Source organism: Syngnathus floridae, chromosome 18 (genome assembly GCF_059516105.1).
Source record: "Syngnathus floridae isolate MCC-2025c chromosome 18, RoL_Sflo_1.0, whole genome shotgun sequence".
Taxonomy (NCBI): Eukaryota; Metazoa; Chordata; class Actinopteri; order Syngnathiformes; family Syngnathidae; genus Syngnathus; species Syngnathus floridae.
In genome coordinates this window covers 3599768-3614055 of record NC_142430.1, presented here as the reverse complement: position 1 = coordinate 3614055, position 14288 = coordinate 3599768, and the positions used below count along the sequence as shown (strand labels likewise).

Below are 14288 nucleotides of genomic sequence, written 5' to 3'. Positions count from 1 at the left end.
ATGACTTTGCTTTGTAATAATTCTGAGTAGTTTCAGAAATGTAACTGCTCAATTTTAATCTTTTTAATTTCTGCAAGTTTCATCAAATGGTTGCCAACACTTAGTTTCATGTGTTAAAATGTGAATTTCCTCATGTTAGGCAAATGTGGGCCAAGAATGTCTCATTTTCTCAAATTAAACCAGTCCAATGTGAGGTTATGGACTAAGCAGCGACGCATTCACTGACTGCTGCTGGTGGCGGTGACATTTTGTTGTCCAAGCTCTTTGGCATACGAACATGCAGCGCCTGATGGTGTCTGTCGAGCATGTATGCCAAGGGTCCTCTATCCAGATGAGCTGTGAATCGGTGCTGGCCGTTAATAGCGCTGCTGATTGCTGGAGAACCTGCGTGAAGGAGTCCAAGTGGCCCACTTATGCTATCAGCAGTGCCGGCCCTGATTTGGCCCTTCAGGGTGAGCATGCTAACGCTTGGCTGTTAAAAAGAAAAAAATCAACCCATCTGTTCCAGGACTAGAACTCTGGACAGCACTGGGCCTAAAATGTCTACACGAGTAGTCCTACTGTTGGTTGACAGCTCTGGAATGACCTTGGACATGGTTGTTGATGTTTTAGTTCCCTGTCGCCGCCATGTTCAAGTGGTCTGATAAGAAGCATCAAATTAAATGCTCAGTGGCCTTTTTTTTCTTTTCTCCTCCCACCATCAGGTTGTCACGGTGATTTATATTGGCATCTGAAGTAAGTCCACTTAAAATGTAGCATCTCCACAATTTTTGCCTTTGTCTTGATGCAAAGCAGCTGCAAACACCTTATGTGCTTGCTTGTGATGAGACATTGTCATATTTTATCGTTTGATCTGTTCATCGATTTTCTATAGCACTTATGATTCCTAATGGGGTTTTAATTATGCTGTTAATGTAATCAAAATGATACGATATTTGAAGCAACACCAACATGCAGAGCCACTCGGGACGTGAACGCAGCACGGGGTAAGTCATTTTAGTTTTTCATTTTGATTGACACGCTTGCTGTTTTTTTATTTTCGCTGCTCCTCGACAAACAAACGTGCAGACAGACGACTAGTTGACGTGTTGACGTAGTTGTACGATTTGTCCGCTTGGTGGTGCTATGCTCAGGGTACTTGATTTCAGTCAGCGACCTTTTTTGAAAGTGAAAGCTGCACACTTCTGAAACAAAACGTTAACTCAAATAACCTAAAATGATTTTTCAGAATAATTAGGAAATGCATGATTGCATTGTCGCGCTTTGAACGATTTGTCGAGGAGCAAACGAGCTTGCGTGGCATCTCACAAAGCTTCAGCGGGAGGGGTCGGCCTCACGGTTCCGAGCTCCACCTGGCCGGTGGAGCGAGACGCGACACCGCTCTCGGACGAGTCGGCGTCCCACGCCCGGCAGCGGCGCAGTCGCGGGGGCACGGCAGCCAGGAGCGCCTTCCTGAAGACTGAGCTGGAGAAGACGTAGAGGATGGGGTCCAGGGCCGAGTTGAGGAAGTTGAGGCCCAGCGAGACGATGGTCAGCTGGGTGAGCGCGTAGAAGGCAGCGCAGTCGTGCGGCCGCAGCGAGCGGCTCAGCCACAAGCCCAGCGTGGTGACGCTGGTGGGCAGGAAGCAGAGCAGGAAGATGGCCACGATGGCGGCGCACACGCGCAGCGCCTTGCGCACCTTGCCGCCGTCTCCCATCTGCCGGTGGCTCGTGAGCAAGCGACGGATCCGCACCCAGCAGAAGAGCAGCAGAGCCAGCGCCACCACGAACTCCAGCACGGTAAGCGCGCGGTGCATCGCCACCAGGATCACGATGCCTGCCCATACGCCATTTTCAGCCTTTAGTCGCCTGCACGGCGCGCGCTCCCAATATGAATTGCTTCTACGAGACGTTCGGCGGGCTACCGCGAGAGGCCTCCTGATAGGACGTGAAGAAGAAGCACTGGGGGGCGCCGCGGCCGCGCTTGACGTGGTCGTAGGCCAGCATGGGCAGGCGAGGAGCGCTCACCAGCAGCCACACCACCAGCGCCAAGACGCCCGCCTGCCGCTTGCTCAAGCGGGTGAAGCGGCCCAGAGGGTGGACCACCTGGCGACGGACAAGACGTCTTCATCAGAGAAAATGAGCACGGCTGGGCAGGTGGGCGTAACCTCTGACCTTGGCGTATCGGTAGAAGGCGATGACGGTCATGAGCGTGATGCTGGCAGTGCGGTTGGAGAACATGAGGAAGAGGTTGAAGCGGCAGGTGATATCGCCAAACACCCAGCGGCCAGCCAGCAGGGCGTGGATGCGCAGCGGCAGGCTGACCAGGGCCAGGAAGTCGGCCGCCACCAGGTTGACCAGGAGCACCGTGTTGGCGTTCCAGCGCTTGAGCCGGAAGCAGAAGACCCACAGGGCCAACGCATTGCCCAGCAGGCCCAGCACCACGTCCAGCGTCAGCACCGGGGGCAGGATGATGCCCTCCAGCTGGATGCCCACTGGCGGGCACCCGCCGCCGGGCGCCGGCGTGCCGGGTGCCGGCGTGCCGGCCGCCGGCGTGCTTCTCGCTTCCCCGTCCGATCGAGACATCTGGCAAAGTCTTTGTGATTTCCAAAAGCAGGAAGCATGCCACTTCTGCTTTTTGCATTACGCACTCATAAAACACTTTATTTCAACACCCTGAACTCAAAAAGCACTTTCTTTCAACACCCGGAATCCCCCCCCCCCCCCCCTCGCTCCCTCACGCCTTTATTGTAGAAAGACAAGTGTGGAAGTAAAACATCACACAGGGACAAAATCGTAGCTTAGAAAATGCAAAGTGGGAAAGTGTTTAAAGTTTTTGTCATGCTGACAAATAATTCTCATCCTTACAGGTTGGAGCGCAAGAGGATGTGATTCAATGTGTCATAACGAAAAAGGACACTAGAGAACGTGCTATAACCAGGATTTAATTGCAGGAGCCCTTTTCCACAGGAACAGCGCAATCAATGCAAAAATAAATATGTATGCGTGTGTATATATATATATATATATATATATATATATATATAGTGCCATAAATATGTGTATGTGTGTATATATATATATATATATAGTGCCATAAATATTCGTCTGCCTGTACTTGACTTGCAGTGCGTGGGACAGCGCGCGTGTGTGGGTCCGTGCGCTTTAAAATAGCTCATCAGGTAAGGCAGGCTCACCTCCACTTTTTTTTCTTCCCTTCTTCTTTCCCTTTAAAGCAGCCAAAGTGGTCCTGGCGGGCGGGCGTGGGACTTAAATTCTTCCTGTTTCGTTTTTGTTGCTTTGTTTTTTGTTAGTTAGTTAGTTAGTTAGTTAGTTAGTTAGTTAGTTAGTTAGTTAGTTAGTTAGTTAGTTTGTTTGTTTGTTTGTTTGTTTGTTTGTTTGTTTGTTTGTAAACCAATTGATTGGCACAACGCCCGCTTGGGTCTTTTGGTAAAAAAAAAAAAAGAAAACACGTTTTTTTTCTTTTTTCTTCAAGGATTGCTTTCAAGGAAGGAAGGATGGAAGCACAAAAGAATGAAGAGCAGGTGGAAGGAAAGGATGTCAAAAAGTGAGTGTGATGCCAGCGGTGAGGCGAGCGGCCGCAAGTGTGTGTTGCCATGGCGACGACAATCTGAGATGCGCTCGCCTCACCGTTGCCACGTCAACGCCGCCTCGTCCGCTCAAAAGCCGCCACACACTTGCTGCTCCGTTTTTTTTTTCACGTTGTTTGTGGTTGTGCACACTCCTGGCCAAAAGTGCCCTTCTGCCCCCCCCACCTCCCCCCTCCAGGCCACAGCTGGAAACAAGACAGCTCCTGCTGTTAGTTACTCAACTTGTAGTGTGCACACACACACATACACACGCACGCACACACACACACACACACACACACGCTACCTTGCCAAAAGAGGCCCAGGTTTTGGATCAGGCATCATCCGTGCAGGTTGACAGAGAGAAGCTTGTTGAAGTAGGCTGCCAACTTGGCCACTCGCCCGCCATATTCAGCACGCAAGCCCAATGTTGGTAAACAGCCCCAACGCGCACACGCGTGTGCACTTCATGTGCACACAGCTGCTTTACAGCACTTGTGTTTGTGGTGTGTGTGTGTGTGTTCGTGTACACGTGTGTTTGTTTTTGGGTCATTGTTGTCTTACACGCCGTCGACAGTGTTTTCCTGCTCAAAGTGTGTCAGGTGTATGTGTCTTATGTAACTTGTCATTTCAGTTCCTGTAACCTCCTTCCCGAGAGTCATCTTTCTTGTGTGTGTGAAGGAGGAAAATATGAGCAGGTTTACGCATACATTGCACATGTTCATCATTTCACGAGCTTATCAGTCATGAAATAATGACAAGATAAACTCTAAAGTCAAGCAAATGTGCAAATGAATTATTTTCTATTTAAGAGACACAGTGGGCGCTCACTTTGTTTGCAACGTGTCCTCCCTGGTAGGAAGCGGCGGGAGCGGCAGAAGAGATCCGGCCGAGCGTTACGGATGGAGCTGGCCGAGGAGTCCACGGAATGGAGCACGAGGAGGACGGAGGCTGAGATCGCCGAGCCCAAGACTCACAGTGTGGCCAAAAGGCCTCTTCATCCTCTTCCAGCCTGCTTTGACCCAATTGAGCGCCAGCGGGTGGGCTCGCCCGGCGCTAATGACCGCCCGCCTGCCGTGGAGCCTGGTTTTCAAACGCAGTCTGCAACTCGGAAGGGGGGTTGCCGTCTTTGCTCGAGAGCTGGGCGACAGGTCGTGGCTAACGCGGCTAAGTGTCTTTTGGCGTCCGCAAGCATGAGCATCTTTTGCCAGCAACTGCTTTTCTTTTTCTTGGGCATATCTTAGCAAGATTTGCCGCAAATGCAGCGAGTGGGCCGTTCCCGCATCGATCCTTCCTCCTTTGTCCCATTGTGCTCGGCCTCCATTTTTCAGCGTCCCGCTGGCGCTTTGTGCTTTGCCAGGGCGATCGATTTCACTCCGACTTGAATCTTGCGTAAGCCCGCTTCGGGTCAGTCGGTCGCACCGAGCGACAGCGTGTGTACGTGTTGTGTTTTGTTGAGTGTGTGTGTGGGGGGGGGGGGGGGGGGGGGGGGGGGGGGGTTGTCAGCATCTCTCTTGTTTCATAACAGCAGCTCCTCCCCTTTGCTTTTGTCCTCACCTGTTCTCGGCCGTTTGTAGGCCACCGGCGAGATAGTCAAAAGCAAAACATAATGCCAAGAGCTTGTGAATTGGATTCATATGTGACACCGTCAGCCATCTTGTTTCTTTTATCAAACAATCACTGGCATTCGTGTGAAATCCAAAATTTTTGTTGCATTTATAGTAGGCGAACGTGTGTGACACTGCTTTGTTTTCCTTTTTTGGAAAGTGTGTCAAGGTATCCAGTTAGGATCCTTGTGGCACACCTTTTTCAATAGAATCTAGGATTGCTGATAGTACCTCCAGGCCAGCGTTTAGTTGACTCATGATTGGGAGGAGGCATACCTGAGCTGGGCATCAAGTACTTCAAATATGTACCCTGTGCGTGTTTGCTATGTGAACTATTTATAGCTGGACAAAGTTGGAGTTTTGTGACATTGTCATCGTTTGTTACCAGAGCATTCTTTGTCGCCCTCTCGCCTTTTGATGCAGACTACTTCCTTGAGGGCGCCGATGGCCGTCACCATGACGATGAAAAGGACAACCTCAGAGGCCGCAAAAGGCTAGCAGGACGCCAAAATGTAGGCGGAGCTTCTTGTTGCCGTGGAAACTAGATGTTAGCGTGAGTCTTTGACAAATGTATTTCTTTGTGTTTGTTCATCCATTTCCGTGACTTTTTTTATTGTTATTGTGTCATCAAACTTTCCCCATTGTGGCATAAATCAAAGTGAGCAAGTTGAGCCAATATTTTTTAATTTGGAAACTTTGTTTTCCTCGAGTCTCTCTTCTTTTCCTCCCATGCTCCCTTGCTTTCATTTGTTTTGCTCAGCGTGTGGAGCACATGAGGTTCAGTGTGACAAGGGGGGGGGCGTGACGGCTTGCACGCGTCTGTGTGTGCGTACTTGCGCGTGCGCGTGCAGGTTATCTCTATTCTCTGATTGGTTAAAAGTAGGTCGAGCCGGCCCACTCATGTGACCCATGCAGCATTCTCTGTGGGCGTGCGCGTGTGCGTGGTGATGGCAAAGACAAACATTAACGTCATGAAGAAGCGCGATTGTGATCTTTGAGGATTGTGCTTTCCAAGTCAAAGGTCGCCACAAGTGTACTTGACATGCCAAAAATAAAAGAAGCTCTCAATTCGAATAAAAGCCTTTTTACTTCTCCCGTTCTTGTCAGTCCAATATAGACGCCCCTCCCCTAAAATTAGAAAAAGAAATCAATTTAACTATAATTTCAATTACATGAACAAACAATGGAAATTACACTGAAGTAAGAGAGAATGACCGTGATAAAATTTATGTTCTTTCAATTCTATGGATCGAATGGAGCTTTTTTTATGATTAGATTTTTGTCAACGTTAAGGAATAAAATGAAAGTCTTTTGTTGTTGACCGTCGTTCTCCTGTTTAAACTGAAAGAAAAACAACTTTTTGTTTTGTTGGTGCGCGTGTGCGCGCGCTTACTGATTGAGGTGAGCGACAGGGGGAGTTTCTTTGGCCATGACGTCAGCAGCCCTTCGCGGACGTGCGACCAATGTCTTTTTGTCACTCGAACCAGTTGTGCGACCAATTTCAAAACTGTTTGGTCGCTGGCGTCGTGCGCATTTATCATTGGTCGAGCAAACCGCGCTGTGCCTTGGCCGTCTCGAGCCGGAAGTGCTTTCGTTGCAAGCTCCTGGTGGTCGTCTCGTCAGTCGGAAGAGTCGCTCGCTCGGCAAGGTGCTTGAAAAGCGCGCACCCGCCTGTCCACGCTCACTCTTTTCCGCGCTCAAGGCGTCGCTCGCGCTCCTCTTTCTCTCCTGACGGCGCTTCGGGATGGACAAGATGTCTCGGGTGCACGCCAGCGCCCCGAATGCAAGTTTTTTGCCCGCCGCCGCAGCCGCGGCCGCCGCCGTCGCCGCGCACGAAGTCCTCAAGTCGCTGCTGGACAACCCAGTCAAGCTCCCCGCCAGGCACCATGACGGTAAAACAACAACACACTTGGCTCATTGCAACATCATTTGCATCAATGCCTGCGTGCATGGTGGCAAAAGAGTGTCATGAAATATAAATAGAAAGGGACATCATTTGGAAACGTAAAAGTCACGTTTGAGCGCGTGTCGCTCGCTATGAAGCAACGTTCGTCGTTGCCAAACTTGACTGAGCTCGTGTTTATTTGGAAGGGAACCAGTGCATCTCGATCGAGCCCAATTGGGATTAGTTGCAATAATGGGATTTGATGTCATGTGATTGGCACACTAAAGTCAGAAGATTGCTTTCAACTCCTCCAAAATGACTTACTTGGTGTGTTACACAACCTAATGTCATCATGGACGTGTAAGTGAATGAGAGAAGATGCATGGTGGCTTCTTCGTCAAAGCTTTTCATAACCTATGACTAATTAAGTTTGAGCACTTTGGTCCATTCAGCGTTAAGGAAAATGGCAACAGGACGTTCCGTTCCAAATTGTTATTCTAATTCTACTCTAATTTTGGTAACATTCCTGAATGTAACTATCCCTCCTGGTAACTTGGCTAGGACAAGGTGAAACTCTTCTGGAAATGTGCACTTACTGTCAGTTCATTTTGCCCAAATTCATTCTTTCTTATTTTTGGCAGACGCGACGTCGGCCAAAGGTCCTGACAAGGAGAAGAAGCTGGACGAGGAGTGCAGCGCCCCGCAGTCGGCCTTCCTGGGGCCCACCCTGTGGGACAAGACGCTGCCCTACGACGGCAACAACTTTCAGCTGGAATACATGGACCTGGAGGAGTTCCTGTCGGAGAATGGCATCCCCGCCCAGCTGCACGTCCCTCCGGCGCCGCCGCCGCCCTCCGTGATGGACCTCAGCGGCCACGCCTCCACCTCCATTCGCAATGTTTCGCCAGCTTGTCTGCTCCGAAACAGGCCAGGTGCGTCAAGTTGTTCAGTTATTCTTGCTTGTTTTGTATCTCCTCACACCAAAAAAAGCTAGGGCACCACCCAGTGGCTTGGAGGTGCCATGCACCGTTGTTGAAACAGGTTTAAATCGCTTGGTCTCGGTACATTTAAAGGCAGGGTTGGAAAGACCTTTCCTCTGTCGCCACCCGCTGGCCGCAGTCTGTCACTGCATCGCCTTCACGAGAAAAAGTCGGCGGGAGGTCGATTGGTCCTGTGGTGGGAAATCAGGAAGATGGCCAAAGTGGACGCAAAAGACTTGAAAGTCGTCTCGCTCGTTGTCCCCCAGGGCTCTCCAACTTCAGAAACACCCCGAGCCCCATCGACCCGGACTCAATCCAAGTTCCGGTGGGCTACGATCCGGACCCGGCGGACCTGGCGCTGTCCAGCGTCCCGGGCCAGGAAATGTTTGACCCTCGCAAACGCAAGTTCTCGGCCGAGGAACTGAAACCCCAGCCCATGATCAAGAAGGCTCGCAAGGTCTTCATCCCCGAAGATCTGAAGGTAAGTTGGATCTGGTGCTCATTGGCCCGAGCGGTCGCTCCGCTGCTGTTGAGGGAAGTGACGTTGCGTTTCCTGTTGCCCCCGAGCAGGACGATAAATACTGGGCCCGGCGCAGGAAGAACAACATGGCGGCCAAGCGCTCGCGCGACGCCCGGCGCCTCAAGGAGAACCAGATCGCCATCCGGGCCGGCTTCCTGGAGAAGGAGAACTTGGCGCTCAGGCAGGAAGTGGGCGAGCTGCGCAAAGAGCTGGGCCGCACCAAGAACATCCTGGCCAAGTACGAGGCCCAGCACGGACACCTGTGAGACTGGGCTGCACACACGCACACATACGTACAAATGTCTGTCTTTGTGTGGTCGCCAACGAGAAAGCGAACGAGACGTCGCCATCTTGGGTGCGTGCCGCAATTGTATTCCACAAACTGAGATGGACATGTGGAAAAGGACAAAAGAGAGATTTCAATTCCTAAGTGGGTTCTTTTTATAAGGCTTTATTTTACGACGTCTTTCCGAAATTGGTGACAAAATGAACTCAAAGAGAACTATTTATACACGCTGTGTCCATATGAAAGGAAATATTCGATACAAGCAGAAATCAACACATCTTATCTTTCATACACTTGTGCGGACCAAAAACTAGACCTTCTGTAATGAAATGTTTCTATCCTGTAATTTATTTGTACAGCCGTGGATATTTTGTGTGCATTTTTGGATTTGAAGCACGACGCTATTGTAATTGACAATCCATTTGTGACACAGTGAATGTAACCCGAATCCAACATGGAGCACTTAGTTGTGTTGTTTTTTTCTTTCCTCATGGTGTCATTTATTTCCTCTATTTTTCCTGATTTTCCACATCACCAATAAAAAAAATAAATGAACCTTCTTTTTTTTGGGGGGGGGGGGTGGTTTGAAAGTCACCCGTGAATCTGCTTATGTGACGTGGTAAAATTGGAAGCAAAAAGTAGCGTTTGTATTGTTGCCAAATGGCCTTTGGTGAAAGCAGCCTTCTCCGAACTTGTCACAGCTAATCGATCCAATCAGACAGAAGCCTACACGCCCCAGAGCAATCATTCGGGTACGCGTGCGCGCGCTTCCTGAAAGTAAGGCGTGTTTTCGCCGTCCGTGTCTCAGCCAGCTTTAAGTTTAAGAATCCGAATTGTAATCTTAATATTGCATTAATAAAATACTTTTTTTAAAACCTGGGTTTGGTGAATCGGTCTCAGGGGTTCGGCAGAGCCTCCACATGTACAAACACGTCTGATTCATCGTGTAAATTTGTGATGACGCAAACTGGTCTCGCAAAGGCAACAGCAGAAGTCACGCTTATTTGCAAGTATGTCATTTGTTTAGAGTTCATGCATTGTGTTGTTTTTTTATTTTGAACAAGGTGATGTTCATGCACGGCTCATTTTGTGCTCCAAAAACATTGATGTCTTGGTTCGGTGAATGCACATATGAAACTGGTGGGGTTCGGTACCTCCAACAAGGTTAAGGACTTAAATAAAATTGGAATCGACCTTCAGTGAACGTTAGTGCCTTATATAAACACTTCCGCTGATGACCAGCAGGTGGTAGAATAATCACAAAAAATGACGAAAACAATTTTTTGGCAGAGGATTGTTTTTACCACAAAAATATTTATTATTTCATTTAATATAAATACAAGCTGGTGGTCGTTTTTAGTTGCAAATGTGAGTAATATTACATAAGGTCATTTTGAGGACATGAAAGCAATATTTGCTTAATCCTTTTTTTAGCTTAGCAAGCAGCAGCTGGCCCACAAATTATAACTGCTGCCATTTTTCACATGATTAGAATATTGCCAATGACTTCAGATTTCCAATGGGGGCTCTGAAGAGTGATTACTCTAAAATACAATATCATCAAATAAAAATGTTAAATATTTGAAATAAATCTCATAATGGCAACAATGGCAAATTAATACAAAGAAGTGGATTGAAAATAACAAATTATTAAGAATTGGTTCAAGTAAATTCAGAGTCAAATATTTTTGTGAATGAATATGTCCAAGAAAATGTCAGTTTGTAATGTGAGAATAAATATTTGTAAATTGAAATTACTTTAAATTGCAACCTTTATATGTTCCTTACCAAGAGGACACAAAGGTGCCAGTAGGTAGGCAAAAAAAAAAAAAAAGATCCAAGTCGTTTGTGATCATCAGGGGCCTTTAATTCATTTGCTCAAATTTGCTGCATTGATCTGAATTGACAAATACAAACAGCCGCTTCAAATTGAAAATGATGAAAATGGACATGAAATGAAGCACCCTGATGCGGAAGCACGAGCGATGTCATCATCGTCGGGGCTTTGCATGTTTGCAGGTTTACGTAAGCTTCTGACGGACGGACGGACGGACCGACCGACTGACAACCAGGTGGATGGACAAAAAAGCACAAACACATTTTTAATACGCCGCCTCCGGCAGGCAGGCAGACAATAATCCACAGACATGGACGATAATTGTGCAATTGCTCTGATGGATGATTGGCAGGCCACACTGGGCCGCTTTACGTAAGAGGATTTGGCGACACGCAGTCCCTCCTGTCGTTGCGCAAAATAATTTCCTCATTTTCATCTTTTTTGTCCCTTTTAGCCTCCCCGTGTCCTTTTTATCCACCTTTTTATGTTTTCCGCATGAGAATGAATCCGACAAAACGTGATGTTATGGCCTTGGTGGACGTGACGCTCTGGCATATGGCTCCTACTCTCGGGATGCAAATTGCCGCAAAGAGATTTTTGGGGGCGCTACGATTGCCAAAAAACGCCCCCCCCCCATTGCTGCAAATTGTCCTTAAACAAGTCAAAGGTCGCTGCCAGCTTTTTGTCCGCATGGGTCCATCCACACGGGGCAGCATTTTGGCCCCGTTGGCCATCCGTTGCTGTCGCGTTCCTATTTGGCTCTGACCGCGGTGCTGAAGGTGCCCGCTTCGGACATCCTCGCCGCCGCCCTCCGATCCCTCACACCAGGGTGCTCCTCTTCTCGCGATCTCGGCTCAGGTCGGGCGTGGGTGCCTCGGGCTCGTAGCGGGCGGAGGCGGGCGAGTTCTGCATGACCACCAGGCGGATGGGCGACTGGCCTGGGGCCGGCGGGGCGTTATCGGGGGCGTACTCCTTAGTGGGATCCTTCCCCCGGCAGTCGTACAGGATGCAGGAGATGAGAAAAACTAGTAGCAGGATGACATAGCTGGCCACCAGGATGATCAGGTTGAGCGTGACCGGGTCAATTTCCAGGTAGAATTCCATGAAACCCATACTGACGCTTCATAGCGAGGGTCCCGGGCAGGGCAGGGCTGGGTAGGGCAAGGCGAGGCGATGCGTCCGGTGGGGCGGCCACACATCAAATGAGAGGCACGGTGGCCGCCCGCCCTGGATGGGAATTAATCCCAGCTTCCATGTCAGCGACCAATGGTGAAAGCTGCTCACTTTTAATAACTTAAGCTGCGCTCGGTGGCCCACTGCCAGGCCGCCCGACAACACCCGCCGCAAATTCTTCCTATGGCGAGTCGGGCCCTAGTATTTAGCCATTTCCATTGGCCGTCACGTTGCGATAAAGATACAGGAAGCACCAAAGGCAACAAACGCAAGCCTGGACAACAACAAAAAGAACAACATAGATGCTCTTTCTGGCTTTTTCCGTTGCTGATCCTGGCCTGGCCATTGGTCAGTGTGACATCCCTCGTGCTCAGTCGCCATCCCCAAAAGGGGGGCGCCATTCTTCTCAAACACAATGTGAACTTCCTGCCTCGTTACCATTCGGGGCTCCTGCCAGGGTCGGACCTGACTTTTAGAACTCAAAGGCAGAAAATACAGAAGTTGTCAATCAAGTGGCTGAGCAAGGCCGCCTGCCTGTTTTCGGCACCGCTTTGGGGGCCGAGCCGCCCTTCTGCGAAGGTCAAAGTTGAGGTGGCGGGCGTGGACGTCTTCCTCTTCCTCGGTTCCTTTCATCCAGTCTCCTTGCGTGCCAGGCCTTTTCCGCCCGGGAGTCTGGGGGGTGATTAGACACCTCAGGAAGGGAGGGCACAGATGGGATATCCCCTTCGACGCGACCCAAAAGTAGCGCAATCCTCGACTTGATTGCGGGGCCGCTCTGGTGCCGCGATCAAGTCAGCAGCTTGCAAGAATTGAGCGTGCCGCACCAAGATCATGAACATAAACAGAACACCAACTTCTGGTTACTTTATTCACAGAAAAGCATCCAGGTGTGCATCAGGGCGCAGGAATAAATAAGGCGCTAAAAATAAAAATACACTCCAGTATTTTTATTATTATGAAGAATAATAAACCACCGGCAGGAAAGCTTAGTATTTGGCTGGCATTTGTGCGTGTTTACATAAAAAAAACATGGTGGCCAAAGATCAAGTTTGTCTCCAAAAGACCAGAACACACACACACACACGGGGCGACATTAAAGCAATCGTTCTGATGTACCTACGAGAGAATGAGCAGGCCATTCTATTTGCAGACGATCCGAGTCCTTCGTAAAGGTGTTGGGTTGAGGAAGGGCCCTTGAGGAGCACGTGCACCGCCATCAAATGCCGGAGGATTTCAAGTTGCCCAGCATCTGGCGGGCGCTTTAGTCTCACTGCCCAATCACGAGGTCGGCCTGGCTCTCCCTTCTACCGCGGTCCCCCTTGCTGCGCATCCCGAGCCTCCGGCAGGCGACTCCGGCCCCCACCGAGCCCAGTCCGGCCCCCAGCAGCGCCAGCCCCAGGATGGAGATGATGGAGCCGTGTGAGTTGAAGGCGTAGGCCACGGCCGTCACTGCCGCGCCGGCGATTAGCGCCACCGCGCCGAAGGGCGCCGCGCAGCGGTGGCAGGATACCTCGGCGCCCCCAGTGGCTGCGCTCAGGAGCTGCGCCTCATTCACCCGTGGGGCTGCACCAGAGCTCAGCTTCTCGTAGGAGAAAGTGGCCGGGTTGCCGTCTTCTGCCAGGAAGAGTTGGGACATCTTCATCGGCCGATGACGGAGCGGCTGCAACGGCGGCAATTGCAACCACAGTGAGAGAGCAAACTCGTCTATCTAAGGCACTGACGTATTGTGACAAGCGGGACAATCAAGCCCTCGTCCACTAGGTGGCAGCAGGCATAATCATCCCTTCACACTTTTGTAACGTTCTGCGGTGCTCAAAAGATGTTTTAGCCGCTTTCCCAAAGCTGAGCCCGGAAGAACAAAGTGGCAACTCACCACTGCGTGGCCTTCTTCATCTCGCTGTTTCCACGCTTGCTCACCACTTCCCCAAAGTCAGAGTGAAGAGCACGAGCGATGGATAACGGCTCACCCTCCTCCTCCTCCTCCCCCTCCCCCGCTGCCTCCTCCACATGTAGAGCAGCAACTTTTAACTCTCTCCTGCCTTCACCTTGCCGGTGCAAACGAGCACAAGGCTTACTCGTGACTGAAACTTGGAACAGAAAATTTGTTTATTTGCTTACACTTGAGAAGATAATGTCCGCAATTGAATCTGGGTGCACCAAGGACACTTTGCGGGAAAAGCGGTCTGCAGCTGAGGCGAGGGCAACGGGTCAGGCGGGTCACATGTCCTTGACCATGTGGTCGGCGCTCTGAAAGCTGTTGTGGAAGGGGTTAAAGAGACAACAGAAGCCGCTCCTCATTTCCGTGTTTGCCATCCAACTGGGAACATCTGGCCTGCCCCCCCACCCCTCCACACGCCAAGCCCCTTTTTCATGTTTAAATCCTCAACAGGATTTACTTGTGCAGCAGCAGGAGAAAGTGGAGAGGAATGGG

General features: G+C 50.1%; 4 protein-coding genes and 1 long non-coding RNA gene across 7 annotated transcripts; 2 read left to right on the top strand and 3 right to left on the bottom strand.

The window, feature by feature from the left end:
* Positions 1–48: 48 nt before the first annotated feature.
* LOC148382241 (hydroxycarboxylic acid receptor 2-like) lies at positions 49–2578 on the bottom strand. The gene is made up of 3 exons (XM_088359095.1): positions 2155–2578; positions 1905–2085; positions 49–1816 (listed from the first exon to the last, which is right to left on the bottom strand). Exons 1-3 carry the CDS (start codon positions 2563–2565, stop codon positions 1305–1307), a joined length of 1104 nt encoding a protein of 367 aa, XP_088215221.1. The 5' UTR covers positions 2566–2578; the 3' UTR covers positions 49–1304.
* Positions 1125–5061, top strand: LOC148382240 (uncharacterized). Its single transcript, XR_015853882.1, has 3 exons — positions 1125–2136; positions 2205–2979; positions 3109–5061. It is a non-coding gene; the product is annotated as an uncharacterized LOC148382240 (long non-coding RNA).
* Positions 5062–6624: 1563 nt separating this feature from the next.
* On the top strand, positions 6625–9402 carry LOC148382239 (transcription factor HLF-like). 3 transcript variants are annotated; one of them, XM_088359096.1, is made up of 4 exons: positions 6625–7068; positions 7703–7993; positions 8308–8522; positions 8609–9402. In XM_088359096.1, the coding sequence occupies exons 1-4, from the start codon at positions 6921–6923 to the stop codon at positions 8825–8827; spliced, it is 873 nt and encodes a 290-aa protein (XP_088215222.1). In that variant the 5' UTR covers positions 6625–6920; the 3' UTR covers positions 8828–9402. The 3 variants fall into 3 exon arrangements, with proteins under 3 accessions (XP_088215222.1, XP_088215223.1, XP_088215225.1); XM_088359097.1 differs by having other exon boundaries at positions 6630–7068; positions 8612–9402; XM_088359099.1 differs by lacking the exon at positions 6625–7068 and adding an exon at positions 7193–7421.
* A 1290-nt stretch (positions 9403–10692) lies between these two features.
* smim36 (small integral membrane protein 36) lies at positions 10693–12331 on the bottom strand. Its single transcript, XM_088360196.1, has one exon. The coding sequence runs from the start codon at positions 11795–11797 to the stop codon at positions 11504–11506; it is 294 nt and encodes a 97-aa protein (XP_088216322.1). The 5' UTR covers positions 11798–12331; the 3' UTR covers positions 10693–11503.
* Positions 12332–12706: 375 nt separating this feature from the next.
* LOC148382237 (transmembrane protein 100-like) lies at positions 12707–13838 on the bottom strand. Its single transcript, XM_088360253.1, has 2 exons — positions 13731–13838; positions 12707–13517 (listed from the first exon to the last, which is right to left on the bottom strand). The coding sequence occupies exon 2, from the start codon at positions 13497–13499 to the stop codon at positions 13125–13127; it is 375 nt and encodes a 124-aa protein (XP_088216379.1). The 5' UTR covers positions 13500–13517; positions 13731–13838; the 3' UTR covers positions 12707–13124.
* Positions 13839–14288: the final 450 nt, after the last annotated feature.